We start from the raw sequence: 16,211 nt of genomic DNA, 5'->3' as shown, positions 1-16,211 counted from the left end.
TTAAACTAAAAAACCCCCCAGACAGTTCATCCCTTTCTCCCATCCCTACCTGTTTCTGCTTTAAGGCAACCCCCAATTTGTTTTCTGTATCTATGAGCTTGGTTTTAAATTTTTATTTATTCATTTTTAGATTTCACATATAAGAGAGATCATATGGTAATTGTCTTTCTCTGCTTGACTTATTCATTCAGCATAATGTCCTCGAGGTCCATCCATGCTGTCACAAATAGCGAGACTTCATTCTTTTTTATGGCTAAATAATATTCCATTGTATATGGATACCACAATTTCTTCATCCATTCTTCCATTGATGGACACAGGTTGTTTCCATACCTTGGCTATTGTAAATGATGCTGCAATGAACACAGAGGTGTCTATAGCTTTTCGAATTAGTGTTTTCATTTTCTTTGGATAAATACCCCAAAGTGGAATTGCTAGATCATATGGTAGTCCTATTTTTAATTTTTTGCAGAACCTCTATGCTGTTTTCCATAGTGGCTGCACCAACTTAGATTCCCACCAACAGTGCACAAGTGTTCCCTTTTCTCTACATCTTCAACAAAACTTGTTATTTCTTATTTTTTTGATAACAGCCATTCTCAAAGATGTGAGGGGATACCTCATTATAGTTTTGATTTTAATTTCCCTGAAGATTAATGATGTAAAGCATTTTTTCATGTATCTGTCAGCCATCTGTATGTCTTCTTTGGAAAAATGTCTATTCAGATCTTCTGCCCATTTTTAAATCACACCTTTTTTTTTTTTTTTTTGGCTATTGAGTTGTGTGAGTTCTTCACATATTTTGGATAGTACTCCCTTATCAGATATATGATTTGCAAATATTTTCTCCCATTCAGTAGATTGTATTTTCATTTTGTTGATGGGTTCCTTTGCTGTGCAGAAGCTTTTTAATTTGACATAGTCCCACTTGTTTATTTTTGCCTTTGTTGCTTCTGCTTTTGGTGTCAGATTCAAAAAATCACCAAGACCTATTTCAAGGAGCTCACAGCCTATGTTTTCTTCTGTAAGTTTTATAGTTTCAATTCTTATGTTCAAGTCTTTAATCCATTTTAAGTTAATTTTTGTGTATGGTGGTTAAGATAGTGGTTGAGTTTCATTCTTTTGCATATGGCTGTCCAATTTTCCCAACACCATTTATTGAAGAGACTGTCCTTTCCCCATTGTATATTCTTTGCTCCTTTGTTGTAAATTAAATGACCATATATACACGGGTTTATTTCTGGGCCTTCTATTCCGTTTCATTGATCTGTGTGTCTGCTTTTATGCCAATATTATATGGTTTAATTACTACAGCTTTGTAATAAGGTGTGAAGTTAGGGAATGTGATGCCTCTTTCTAAAGATTGCTTTGGCTATTCGGGGTCTTATATGGTTCCATAAAATTTTAGTTAAGGATGCTCACAAACAACACTAAACCAAAAGATGTTCTCAAATTATTCCTACCGACACACTGTCCACAGGTACACCGAGGTAGGACAGAGGTAGAACACAGAACTTAAAAAGCCAGTGTGGGAGAGAAAGAGGCTAGGACTGGGAGTCATGATACCTAGGCTCTAATCTCCTCGCTGTGTAAACGTGAGCAAGACACTGAACTTCTCGAAGCTCACTTTCTTTACCTCTCAAACGAAGGTTTCACATTAGTTTACCTTGGAGGACTCTTCCAGCTCTGACATTCTGTGATTGCATAACTTCAGGAGGACGTTCAGCTGGTTAGATGACTTCCCCACTGTGCTCCTTCTCTTAACTAAGTATGTTAAACATTTGGGTAGCTCCTGAGCAGTGAGATATTGGGATGCAGGCAGTCTGCCAATAGTGGAGTCCAATTTACAAAGACGCAGCATTAAACAACCCAATGCCCAGAAACTTGGAAAAGGAGTAGTTTACATTTATACCAGGCAAACTCTGAATAAACAGGATGAACTTTCATCCAACGTAGAGCCCATAGTGTGCTATGGTTGCAATCCAAAGAAAAATCTTCCTTTCCCCTTGGCGCGGAAAGTGCAGCCAGGGTTGGAATGCAGATACCCCGCGATTACTTCTGTATCAGTTAGCTTTTGCTGCATAACACACTATGCCAGAGTTTAGTGGCATAAAACAACAACCTTCTAATTTAGCTCATGACTCTGTGAGTTGGTTGGCCCGTTCCTCTGGTCTAGGCTGGATTGGCTGGTTTCTAATTGGCTTGCTCATGCATTTGTGGTGAGATGGCAGGTCAGCAGGAGGCTGGATGATCTAAGACGGCTTTACTCTCATATCTGGCATTTGACGGGCTGTCAGCCGGAGCTGCAGGACTATTGGCTGGGGTGTCTCAGTTCTCAGCCTCACAGTCTCTCATTATCCAGCAGGCTAGGGTGGACTGATTCACAGAATGACAGTGCAAGGTTCCCGAGGTCAGCAAGAGAGCAAGCCCTGATGTTCAAGTTCTTTTCAAACCTCTTTTGTGGCACAAAACATGTCACATGGCCAAGCCAGATTCACGTGGTAGGAAAACGGACTCCATCTCTTGATAGGACATGGAAGCAGGGAAGGGAAGAATTTGTGGCCATTTTTAGAATTTACCACACCTTCCAAGATGAAGATGGAAACATCAGGTGTCATACCTTTAAACCAGAAGGTCCATTGGGAGGAAAGGAGAAAGTGGTAGAATACAAAGGAGCATGTTTTTGCTACTTAGAATCTCAGAGCTAGGAGTCTCAAATGCCTAAGTTTCCTCGATGCTTGAATATTCTCCGTATCTTTCTGACCAAGTGGCCGTCTTGCTCCTGCTTAAACAGTCTCACAAATTGTGGTCTGTTCCATTGTTGGTCAGCTTCGTTAATTAGAATTTTCTTTCTTTCTTTTTTATTTTTAATATTTATTTATTTGGCTGCGCCAGGTCTTAGCTGCAGCACGCGGGATTTTTTTTTTTTTAGTTGAGGCATGCAGGACCTAGTTCCCTGACCAGGGATCGAACCTGGGCCCTCTGCATTGGGAGCGCGGAGTCTTAACTGCAGGACCTCCAGGGAAGTCCCAGAAATTTCTGTCTTTAGGTAACACTATCCCACCGATTCTATTCTGGCCTCTGAGTCACAGAAATCATGTCTAATTCCTTTCCAATATAACACTTCTGAAACTCTGAAATAAAATTGGCCTTAAGACTTCTTTTTGCCAGTCTAAGTATCTTTGATTCTATCAGTCTCCACTCATATTGTCACATACACGAGGATACATGTGAAGGTACTTTGTAAACTGAAGTTCTATGTGCATCTTTGGGATCATTCCTATTATGGTTTTCAAACTCTTCAACATGCTCAACTAACTCCTTGGCTAACCTTACTTTATAGATGTTTCTCCTGAAATATGGACTTGGAATTTATTCAGAGGTCTCCAAATGTTGTTTATCCAAGCAGAAAAGAGACTATCACCTCCCTCATTCTGGGATTTTTTAACATGAAAGTAAAATTTTGTTCCTGATGTATTTAACCTTAAACATTTGGTTTAGATTATTGTTAAATATTGTCAGAACTTTTTGGATCCACCTTTTGAACCCAGATATTTTCCTGATAGCTTCCTGTCACTTACCACTTATATAAGCATGTCACTTATGTCCTTATCCAAGTCACTAATAATAATTTTGAGTAGCACAGAGCCAAAAATGGAGCTCTTCTATTCATTTCTAGAGACTTTTCTTCAGACGGTTATGATCCTTTTGCCAGCGTTCTTTGGATAATGGTGCTCTTTCCATGTTAGTTAAAAATCCATCAAACTGGATAGTCTAAATTAATACTGGTTTTAAAATTTTGAATTGCAGAATCCTTTGGTTAAATGAAATGTTACAAGGATAAAACAGATAGAACTGCTCTGATTGAAGCAGAGGTGGGGTGGCTGTCCCGGAGCTACTAGGACAGCTACTAAATCCTCAACCTGTGGCAGGAGTCTATGGATTGTGATCTGAAAACCATGTTATTTTTCAGTCAGGTTTGTGGGCTTCTACTGGGTGCATTGTTTCTTAACATCATAGTCTCATGCTCACTATTTGAACGGTTTCTTGTGAATAAGTGATGACCTTCCCAACACCAGGTCCACTAGACGGTATAGAACCTGTCCTCAGACAAAGGTGGTAGAATGCTGATTTTCAGTCTTTGTGACTTTGGAGTCAAAGGATTCCCAAGCACAGAAGAAATTCCTGTGATCACAGGTTAAGGGATTATACTCCGCACAGGCACTGAACTATTCACCAGCTCTGTCACTGTAATGGCCCATTCCTCAACGATAATTTCAGTTCTGCCTGTATGAATAATTATTTACATAAGATGTCTCTTTGATTTTACTTTTATTATAATTCTTAAAATTTTAAAGTTATTTTAAAAATAATTAATAGATTTCATTATTTTTTCTGCTGCAGTTTTAGGTTTACCAAATAAATGAGCAGATAGTACATAGAGATCCATATACCCATCTCACCACCAGCCCCATCTAACTGTTTTGTAATTGCACAAATAATACATGAATACATCATTCTTCCTGAACACAATTAAAACAAAATTAACCTGGTTTTCCCCTCCTCTCCCCAGTAATTGCTGTTATCAGTTTGATATGTTTTCTTCTAGAACTGTTCCTATGTACTAACGTATATATTTATGTGTATTCTAGCAAGTGTTTATTATTATTATTTTGAAGCAAATTGGTATATTGTATGTTTTGGTCTGCAACTTGCTTTCTTTCAATTAACAATGTAGTTTGAAGATCTTTCCATGCTATTGTATTTAACTAACCAACTGATGGATATTCAGGGCATTTCCATTGTTTTGCTTTACAAACAATGCTGCAGTAACCACCCTTGTATGTGGCATGTAGGTGTGCATGTGTTTGTGTTTCTTTGAGATGTGGAATTGCTGGGTCATAGGATTTTTGCATATTAGAAAGTGGATACTGTAAAGTTATCCTCTAAGTGTCTTTACCAATTTATACCAGCAGGGAAGGAGAGTGTCTCCTTTTCTTACACCCTTACCAACACTTAATATTATCAGATTTTAATATTTTCCCAATCTAACGGGAGAAAATGGTTTTGCATTTTAATTTGCACTTTTTGATTATTAGTGATATTGGATATCTTTTCATCTGTTTATTGGACATTTGTATTTCTTTGCTTTTAAAAATGGAGATTAATAGGAAAATGAGGATTTCATTTGGGGAGCTTTATTTGGTAGCTGCTTTTCTTGAATGTGTCTACACTGGTCATTGACGAATGGCTGAAGTGATTAAATTTTTTAAAAAGCAACTAGTGTCACAAACATGGCAAATTTAACCTAGGTTCCATTGCTATTTCAATGTTTAGTGGTTAAGTAATTATGTGTACTCCATCTCATCTTCCTTTTCTGATTTATTTACACACACAAGCTAAGAATTAAAGAAACAAATTCTGCCTACTACTTACCTTCATTGAAATTATGTATAAAATCAAGAGCATGTTTAATCATTTTTCTCATTTGATCCAGAATATCAGCTCTCAGAACCCCTTGAGGCTGGGGACCAACTTCTATACCTAGGTACAGAAGGGGAGATAGTCACACTTATATAAGTATTAGAATATAAGATCGAGCATTCTCATATATCAAGATCTAGAATCCCATCATTAAAAATGATTAAAGAGGTAGACCATGCAGCATCATGGAAAATGTTTGAGACCTAATGTTAGGCAAAAAATAAAGCAGAACATTTACATGTACAAGTTATATGCATAGTAAATAAAGACTGGGAGAGAACATGGAAAAAAAATCAAAGAGTTGTGTTACAGTAGTAAGGTTTTGGGGTCTTTTTTCTTTAAATTTCCTTCAATATTGTCAAAGTATTAAAAAGTAATAATATAGTAAAAGGAGTAGACAAATTTATACTGACAAAATGATAAGTGGCCACAAAGAGAAACTGTCACAGACCTAACATTTAGCTTGTAGGAGAAAACACATCTATAATATTTAGTAATAGAAATCTAGACTAAACGAGCCGTGGATTTAAGTCAAATGACAATCTATGTGACCCTAGAGCGACATTCTTGCCCTTAATATAACAACCCATCCCAACATGATAGTGCAATGGTTTTAATTTTCTGTAGAAAAAATTTGTATTCATTTCTTCTCACCCCAATAAAATTCTGCCTGTACTATCAGGTCTACTTCCTGTGTCTGTGAAGCATCCATCCATAAACCTACAAAATACTCTTTCTCTAAACCACTTATCTAGTCCCTTCCCTCCTGTCCAAGCCTCCCACACTGTTATCACTCCAATCATCATCTTATCCATTTATAGAACCATTTACCAAGTATAGCATCATCCACTCTCTTCCACCAATTCATATACATTCTTTTCCACCTATTCTATTTTCATCCACTTCTGTTATTTCTCAATTCACAAAATCTTACTGTATTCTCTTTTATCTTCATTTTCATTTTTGTGCTTAGCTTTCCTGCATATACTTAAGTATATGACATAAGTGTGGTTAAGGTATGCATCAGTACATAAATGATTTGTACAAATGTGTGAAAATGTGTTCATGGATATGTCTGTATGTGTACTGTAGAAGACATTGTTGGTTGCCTACCCAAAATTCATTCTGTCTTACTCCTTGCTGACAGAGTCCTGATTTTGGTTGGGGTATCCAACTCAGGGGTAAATGTAGAATAGTTTTAGTCAATCATAGTAATCTCATTAACCCTAGTAATTAATTTAAGAACGGATATGTGGGGCTTCCCTGGTGGTGCAGTGGTTGGGAATCTGCCTGCCAATGCAGGGGACACGGGTTCAAGCCCCGGTCTGGGAGGATCCCACATGCCGCGGAGCAACTAGGCCCGTGGACCACGACTACTGAGCCTGCGCGTCTGGAGCCTGTGCTCTGCAACAAGAGAGGCCGCGATAGTGAGAGGCCCGCGCACTGCGATGAAGAGTGGCCCCCACTTGCCACAAATAGAGAGAGCCCTCGCACAGAGGCGAAGACCCAACACAGCCATAAATAAATAAAAAAAATAAACCCAAAAAGTTAAAAAAATTAATTAAAAACAAAACAAAAAAACACTAAAAAAAAAAAAAAAAAAAAAAGAACGGATATGTGACCCAGTTCTGAGCAACTGGCCATAATGGAAGGTCTGCAGGGGAGTTCCTGAGAGTCTCCTTTCTTCCACTAGATATTGTCATGTTGGCATATGATGCTTGAAATTACAATGAACATCTTGTGGCACCTAAAGTCATAAGAGTATTATAAAACATTGAGTTGGAGAGAGTGTCTCTCTGATCTTAAGTGTTTTTCCCCCCAATGACTGGATGATATAAAAAATATTCCAAATAAAATAGTAAAGTTGAAAGGAGAACATATAATATTTCTAATTACTTATGATGATCTTAATACTCCCCCATATTGAAACCTTTGAAGGATTTGGCTCTCTTTTTAAGAGCCAAACATATCAGTAGATATTTGTTCTACCTAAGAGCAGCATTGCCCCATAAATGTAATAGACCAAGATTGCTCTCTCAAGACTTGGAAATCCTATGCTTTATATGGTGTCACAGAGAAAAAGGAACTTTACCAATTATTGTCAAGCATTTGGTTTGTTTCAAATAATTACCTATACTTGGCTATTTAGCTTGCCTTAACTGATCCCTTGATTATGCACCAAAATTATCAATAATTGAATAACCAAAATAACTTTAAATTTGCTTCTATTGTTTGACAACTTGTTTTCAAATTAAATTTCTCTTATTTAAACCACCTGAGATCTGACAAAAAAGATTTTAAGTTGTGACAGCAATTTTAATGATTATAGTGTGGTCTGCAAACAATTGTGCTAATAGGTCACTCAGGAAAGAGAATGGAATATAGAAAAAGAGACTGTCTGTCTCGGAGAGTGTATGAGAGTGCAAAGCTGCATGTTGGAAGTTACCAGAAGGTAAAGATGAATTCACAGCCCAGTAACTGACAGGGCAAACAAGTGAATGCATAACAAACACAGGTTACCAGAGACTCTACTGCAAAGCAGGTGCTAAGAGGGATGTTGGGAGAGAATTTTCCATGGGTCTTTTGTATTTCTGCACATCTTGCCAGCAAGATACTGACTACCTTGGCTCCAGATTATTTTTTTAAAGAATGTTTGTATAGTAAATAGTCTTGGAAGATAGGGATGGTGTCTTCCTTAAGCAAAAGGCAGGCTGCTTACTGTCCATTATAGAAGATTCAAATTCCCTCAGCTCAGTATTTTTTCCTGGAATGTAGAAAGCTGCTCAGTGAAATTGAAGAAATCTGATATAGTTAGAGACTGCCTGGAGATAGTTTGCTTATTACTTGACAATTATAAGCCATAATGATAAGCAAAGTAGCTATAAATAGTCTTTAAATTAATTTTCTCAGAGTTTCATCTGAGACATATTTTGTTTAGTTGTGACAGTGGGAAATACGACTTACCAACAGGATACTTGGCTATAGAACGAGTGGTTGCATATCTGAGGGAAGGATGCTCAATAAGGTAAACATAGCAGGGTAATGGAGCCAAAGAAGTCTGAAAAGAATTTAAAACATTTTTCTTATTATGTAAAGACCATATGCCTTGTTCTCTTTGCTATTAGAGAGTCAATAATGTCTTCAATATGTTTCACTTCATCAACTAAGATTAGTAAGACAGCTTTGTGAAACACACTCTAAAATCTGATGGTATTTTAAAGCTTTGAAAGCACATAAATGAATTACATATAAAATTGGATTATACATAGCTTTCTGGATAAAATGTACATTAAACAATTCCCCAGAACCATAAACAAAGAATATGAATAAATTCTTTTTCTGAATGGATTTGGTTATTTTTGTTTTCACCACTGGTTACACTTACTATTTAGCTTAGTATTGGTCTCTTAAAGAATTCTTTTTCTACCCCTGTGGGCCAGGTCCCTACAGATGTCGGGTAACTCCCCCTACCTCCACTTATCTGAATGAGAATTCAAGACGGCCCACTCAGTTTTGATAACATGCTGCTTCTGTGCCTGGCAAGCAAAGTATTCAGCTCTCCCTTCAATCAGCAGCAAAGAATAGCTGCATTATGATCTATTACCAGAACTACTATTTAGTCAACGCCAAAAATTCAAGGAAACAAAACTAATAGTTAATCTTTACTATCTGCCAGGCATTCAGCTAAATGCATTAAATATCTTATCTCATTTAAGGCTTATAACAGCCATATGGGGTAAGTATTGTTATTATGTCAATTTTATAAAATGAAGAAAGCAATGTTTTGGGAGTTGAATACCTTGTTCAAAGTTAGTGAGAGAAAGCCAGGATTTGAACCCAGGCACTGGCTATATGGGTCACACTCTTTCCATTAAATCATACTAGCTCATACCAGCTCTCCGGAAGGAAGGCTATCCTTTATATAAAAATAATCATACAGTTTATTATTTGTGTTCTTGTTTGCTTGTTATTCTCTAGCAGTTTTTCTCTAGGTATAGCAATGGATTGCTGATTTTTTCATCTTGTAGATTTTTGAGCCTTAAAATGATTAGCTATATGAAGTACTGAAAGATCAGATATATGTTAGGGTATCTGAATCAAATGGAGACAAGGGCAGGACTAAAGAGAGCCAATCTTTTTATCATTGGTCTTTAGTCAACATTAAATGACTATTTTTTGAGCTTCCTAAGATGGTAATTGAGCCACTTCAACCATACCATTTAAAATTTTGGTATTAATTTTACCAAATAGCCTATGATTTGGTGGCTGTCTTGATAAAAGATTTAAAATTTTATAGACACAATGGTCCGTATGTTTTATTATTTTATTCATTGCATTTATTATTTTACTCATTTCTTCTCCTTTTCTCCTGCCTGTCACTCCTACCTCTATTCTGGTGCTCCTCCCAATCCCCCATTTCTCTTGGACCCTCCCTCCTGACCCTTTTCTGGTTGTTTCACATCTATAAGTGACTTAAAATTATGGGTCCTATGCTAACTTGTAAATTAATAACATTGACATTACCTTAATATAATGAAACATCTGAATTAAAAAGTCACTCCTGGAATCTTCAAGAATAAGAGTGCACCCCATATTAGAAGTAGTGTTGTGAAGGTCAAAAATAATGTCATAGGAATCTTCACTATCTTTTGGACCAAATAAATGATTTATTTCTTGAGCCCTTCTCACTTCATATGGCAAATCCTCTGACCTTTTTTTGCTGTTATTAGCAGAGAGAAAAAGATTAACAACATCTGTGGCTAAGGTAACATAAATATACAATAAGAACACAGTATATAAGAAACCAGTTGCCAAACCTTTAATATGAAAAAATCTGTGAAGGAATTGGAAATTTATTTGAAAACTTTATAATCGAAAATTTACATTTTTTCCCTCCATTTGATTCCATGTAATGTTGCACTGACATGCTTGCAGATAATAGTTCATTTATGTGGCTGGTCACAAGAAGGACATTTCAGTTTATCATTTGACTTCAACCCTGAACAAAATTCTTCCATTAATTTAATCAACAGTCTCTTAGTAGTTAAGTACACTAGGCTATAATGGAACTAGACCATCAAATGCACCTATTTTTCTTTTTTTTTTTTGCACTACAGTTAGTTCTAGTGCACAAAAATAGTCAAACTTAGGTGCTCACATCATTTAATTAGGGATTCTTAAGTGGTGTCCAGGAACCACTAGTGGTTCAGGGTCAAGCTTTACAGAGAAGAGTCTTTAGACCTTGCAAAAATGCAAAAATTTGCAGGTATATGCATACATGCATTTTCTGGGATGACGGTTGATAGTTTTTATTGAATTCTCAAATGAGTCTCTACCTGCCCCACCCTCAATGGTTAGGATACATTTTTTTCTTAATGTACATGATAATTTAAATTTATTTTTCCTCATTAAAGCATTCAACCACATTTCTCTCTAATTCCATTTATTTCCATTCTCTGACTGTTTTTGTTAGTATCTTCAAAGGACCTACAGTTTGTGCCTGGGTAATTCTTGCCTGGAAATCAGTCAAGAAAGTGGAGCAGCCATTTTTCAACTATGGGACAAAAGATGCGTATCAAGGCTAGTGCAGTGGGAAGATAGGAGGTGTCTGATGGTCACTGATGATATCATTGAGCCACTGTACCAGCCCTGGACTGCCTACCTCTGGACTTATTACTTGTGAAAAAGAAACCCTCATTTGTTTAAGCCACTGTTTTCAGATTTCTATCATATGCATCCAGACATAGTTCCTAAAAGATACATATGCACTTTAAAAGTTAATTCATGCAACAACTTCATGAATTCTCCCCCTCCCCCAACTGATTTTCTTCTCATTCTCCCCCATGTGAGTAAATCACACCACAGCCACCCAGTTGCTCATGGTCAAGTCTTGAAGTCTTGAAAGATAATAGACACTTTGAGTTCTTGTGCCTGGAATCCAGGTCCCACAGGAAGAGTCCCAAAGGATAAAGCTGAAAGAATAGGCAGGAACAAGTATCCTAAAGGGAATGACATCTATATACTAAACTACTTAAATCTATTCTGGATAGGAGATTTTTGAAGAATTTGTAGCAGGGGAAAGACATGACAAGATTTGCATGTTAGGATGATCCCTATGGCTAGTGTCATACAGACAATACATGGTAGGGAGGATTGGAGTAAGGCTGGATGCAGAAAGATTCTTTAGGTCGCTACTCTACCTATACAAAAAGTAAACTAAGGCAGTAAAAATGGTGAGGAAGACTGGATTTGCAAAATACCTACAACTATTCAATATTTGAATAATTGGGAGACTTCGTAACCCACTAGACGTAGGGGATGAAGAATGGGGAAGGTTCTAAGATGATTCCCATAGGTGATTTGGTGGGTAATCGTGACATCACTGAGATGACGAATAGAGGAAAAGCAGCAAAATTTGGGAAAGGGAAGATGGGAGAAGGTAATTAACTTATCTATTTCATAAGTTTCCATAACCACCCTGAGAGAGAACTGTCTAGCCTCTGATAAGTGTTAAATGCAAGAAGTAGAAAGTGAATTTAATTTAAGAGACTACTCTCATTGAAATGCATGTTATTGAGTGGTCATAACAAGAAAACTCACTCTAGTTCATCTCAGAGTTATTTGGGAAGTTAACATGCCAACTAACAGTTATTCTTCAAGAAATTCTTACTTGTAATATGAGTTAGTTAACAGCTGTTTTAGGTGAATAGATAAACCTTAATTGTGTTGACATAACCTCAGTCATGAAGATAAAGCATTTTTGAAATTAAAATTTACGTTAGTGAGAACATGGCCTGATACGCAAGCTATGGCTAATGTATAATTGCCCCAGAAGAATTTATTCCATAAAGGGAGGCAAATTTGTATAAATGTAGTAACCACCTTCTGATCTGTGATGAGATTAAGTAACTCTTTAAACTCAAATTAGGATTTAATAGAAAATGAGTACATGAAGTGGTGCTCCATTAGTTGTTCCTGTGCATGACTTATATCTTAGCTTGTAGTCTGGTCTGCCAACCCATTGAAAGTAGAAACCACTTTGTACATAGCTTTGTACTCCCACAGTACCTGGCACAGTGCCCCATGAAGAGTAGGTGTTTAATAATATTTTTATGTAAATGAAAGAAAGAAGTGGTAAGAAGCTTAGAAGCCTATATATCTACAGTAGTAGCTATAACGACGTAAAAAAAAGGCAAAAATAATAAGGACATACCTAGAGTGTTATGATTGCATACACTGCATGCAGTGTATCATCAGCTGTAATTTAAATTCAGAAAATTCAGGTCTTAGTGATCCATTACTGAAGGTAGTACATCTACTCCTCAGATCACAGAGCGGTCTAATGTTTTCTGATGGTAGACATTTATTCACTCTTTCATTAAACAAATATTAACTGAAACATTGCACTTTTCTTAACTAGAACTTTCTGCACTACCATAAACATACTTGCAAAACACATAGTAGTAAATCACCTAGAAAGCTAACAAATATGTACCGAAGCATAGTGGTCAAACATTCATTTAATGCAAAAGACTATTAAATCTGTTTCTTTAAAGATACGACTTAAAAATAAAAACCTTTGTTATTTGTTGTCTCAGTCTGTATAGAATACATTTAAAAACAAAATCAGTTAAGAACAGTCTGATGGTTATAAAAGTTTATAAAAGAGCACATGAATGCCCAGTTTAGAGAACTGAGTAATTCATAATGGCATATAACAAAAGTGAAAGTGATCTTATTCACAATAGCGACTATATGTACAAACATGAATATCAAACGTATATACATGAGCTCTCACACACACTACTTTTCAGACACATCCACATACACACACGTGTGCATGCATACACACACAACACAACATATAGTCTTACCCAAGATATTCAGGTCCAAAAACTCGATTCAGGTCACAGTCAATATATCTGGTGCACTCCTTCACTGCTCTTGGGTTGGTAATAAATGGTTTTACTTCCAGCCCTGTTCTCTGAATCTCAGTGCCGTTCTCCAGCCAGTGCTTAACTAGGAATACTCCTGTTAGTTCATTCCCGTGAGTTCCTCCAAAGATAGCAACCTTTTTAATAGGATCTTCAGCAGCGTGACAGGAAATCATTTTATCAAGTAGTTTTATCTGCTTTCTGCAATTCAGAAGAGAGGAGATCAAAGAAAACTTAATTTCATAAGCAAAGTTTAGAAATTTAAATCTAAATGAGACTTTAACCAAAGTGCAAAGTTAACCACGCGAGAACTTCAGTGGAGTGTATTTTAATTTTCTGTTACAAGTTCTGAGCCCTGTTTATTATAAGGACACTCCCTTCTTTAGCCCTGCCCTTTACCATATTTGGATTAAAATATGCAGAGATCAACTAGAGATACAGCTGTTTAACTTCTAACTCCCTCAAATGGTCGGTAGACCTAAATGCAATGATAAATTAACACCTCACACTAATGCAAAACTTCTGTTTTCTCTTTAGCTAGAATGTCATCTAATGGTGCTTTCATGACTATTTGTAGTAGTAAAAATAGATTACACTTTTCTTATCCTCAAAAATATAAAAAATAAAGAAAATGTCTATAGTATGCCTGTTATTATTCAATATTTATGTTTCCACTTTAAACCATTTCTTCTCTGAAATGAGTTCAGGCCCCTTTTTTATCATCTGAGGGCATTTGAATTTCATCTCTATAAACAGCCAATGGCAGATCTTCAGAGACCTCCTCTGGAACCACTATCTTTTCTTTCAGAATGCTTTTTCATGGTCAGAGATGCAAGAACCAAATCAACGATCACTGGGTCTTAAAAAGCTACTTTGAAACATGCTTTCATTTCTTTCTCATGAAGTTATTAGTAATTCTATGTCGACTTGCTTAGGGATCTTCCTCACTTTTTGCCCAAATACTAAAGGAAAAACAACTGTTAGTAATTTTCAAGACTTTGTAATGCCTGAAAATGTCTTGGGGCATGCTATATATACGAACCAGATTATATGAGTTTATATGGACACAGCCTAACTTACTGGCAACAGAGACTCTCCACTGGAATGTGTTACTCAAGAGGGGGTCTTATTAGGGGAAACTATCCAGAATACTGTACTAAGATGATTACATCCCTTTGCAGATATGACTCTGAGCCAAATCTGATTTGATTTCATGCTCAATCATCCAGAAAGTCAAATATGTTCAAGTACTGAAAACACTATGTGCTAGTAATGGGAGATTGTTTGAAAGGGGTACGACAAGAGTAATTCATTACAACTGCAGAGTAGTTCAATTTATAATGTTTTTCCGCATATGTTATCTCAGTTTATTCACATATCCACTTTATGAGATAGGATGGGCTAGGTATTGACATCCCCATAGCAGAGGTAGAGAAAAAAGAGGTTAAGTAACTTGGTTAAATTTCCCGAGCTTCCAGGAGAAAACTAGGCCTGAGATCTAGGTTTGCTGAATCTAAGTCCAGTGTTTTTCACAGAACAAGAGGGTGTTCCCTGTTATTTTTGGCTTTCCCCAAAGTTCTAATTTTGCTCTTTCCGAATTCACATGAACAGTCACTACAGTGTACTCAGGAAACAAACAAGCTTACAAACAAACACATGATGGAAATATAAAATGTGAATGCTTCAAAATATTTAATAAGCCAATACCTGTGTTCTTCCTTTAAGAGATTATAATGCAGAGATAATAAAAAGCATAATAATAAAATCAAAATGTACACATTAAAATTACTGTTCTAATTTCAGATAAAGCCCTGTAGCCTTTGATTTTTTTGCCCACATCCGTGTACACTGAACACTTCATTGTAGAGATGCAGAAAACAAGCATAAATGTAGACAGATGACAGTCGTATTGTTTAGTTACTTTGGTTTTAAGAGCAGTAACTACGGTGAATTATTAACACTTGATTATGTTTTGTTTCTTTTCTGCCAATTTGTGGTTAGTTCTGTCCTTTGCCCTAGTCTCTCTGGAAATGCTGCTTCAGCTATGTACTTGTAGCTGGCACAAATGACTTGCATTTCGAGGCTTGTTTTATGGAATTTTAACAGAACAGCACTCTGAAGCACATCTAACATTCATAAATAAAGTTTCCCTTACATGTCAAAATGAATAACTTTTTTGAGAGTTAATGAATTGTAGTAATTCTGTCCTATACTTACCCTGTTTATTGTGTACAGAGTTTGTCTTCTGCGGAAAGCTTTATTAGAAAAAAAGGAGAGCATTTCCTTAGAACTAGAGCAACAGAGGCTTTTCATACTCTTATACCAAGTTAACTTCCGAAAGATTTTTAACTCCCTGTTTCCCAAAGTGCACTAAGTATTTGAGCCCTATAAAAAATACAAATTCTTATTAGTCTAGTTCTTTCTGAGAATTCAGAGAACTCATAGTATACAAAGTGAGACCCTTTCTAGTTGTCACTATCTCACAATTAGGTTGAATATTTAATGTTTTGAACTACTTAAAAAAAATAAGCCTGACTTCCAGTACTACAAATGTTTTGTAGGGACGTTGGTGACTGATTTATTAGTAAAATAATATACTTTAAAACAAAGGGAGAATAAATTTTTCATAGTCATGGCTGTCCAATTGATCAATGTCAGAAAATTTGTAGGAGACAAATTTAAGGCAGAGTTGTTTCCAAAATAGTATGATTGGGGGATAGAGAGGGTCTTCTCTCCAATACGACTCATAAAGCGTCTCATACACAGTGTGGTTGTCCAGCAGTCATGTAATCA

The 16,211-nt window shown here is 36.4% G+C and overlaps 1 protein-coding gene across 2 annotated transcripts in view; it reads right to left on the bottom strand.

Moving 5' to 3' along the window:
* The window catches only part of ASPA (aspartoacylase), a 28,426-nt gene that overhangs the window by 8,890 nt on the left and 3,325 nt on the right, over positions 1-16,211 (bottom strand). The window contains exons 1-5 of one of the 2 annotated variants that reach the window (XM_082370781.1): positions 15,636-15,722; positions 13,359-13,619; positions 10,009-10,204; positions 8,449-8,542; positions 5,437-5,544 (exon numbers count right to left, since the gene is read on the bottom strand). In XM_082370781.1, the coding sequence (XP_082226907.1) occupies positions 5,437-5,544; positions 8,449-8,542; positions 10,009-10,204; positions 13,359-13,594 (634 nt within the window). In that variant the 5' untranslated portion in view covers positions 13,595-13,619; positions 15,636-15,722. Of the gene's footprint in view, positions 1-5,436; positions 5,545-8,448; positions 8,543-10,008; positions 10,205-13,358; positions 13,620-15,635; positions 15,723-16,211 lie in introns of those variants that run through there. The other variant, XM_082370782.1, reaches the window with a different exon arrangement.

This window comes from Balaenoptera borealis (assembly GCF_965194805.1).
Source record: "Balaenoptera borealis genome assembly, chromosome: 20".
NCBI lineage: Eukaryota > Metazoa > Chordata > Mammalia > Artiodactyla > Balaenopteridae > Balaenoptera > Balaenoptera borealis.
This window is presented reverse-complemented; position numbering and strand designations above follow the sequence as displayed.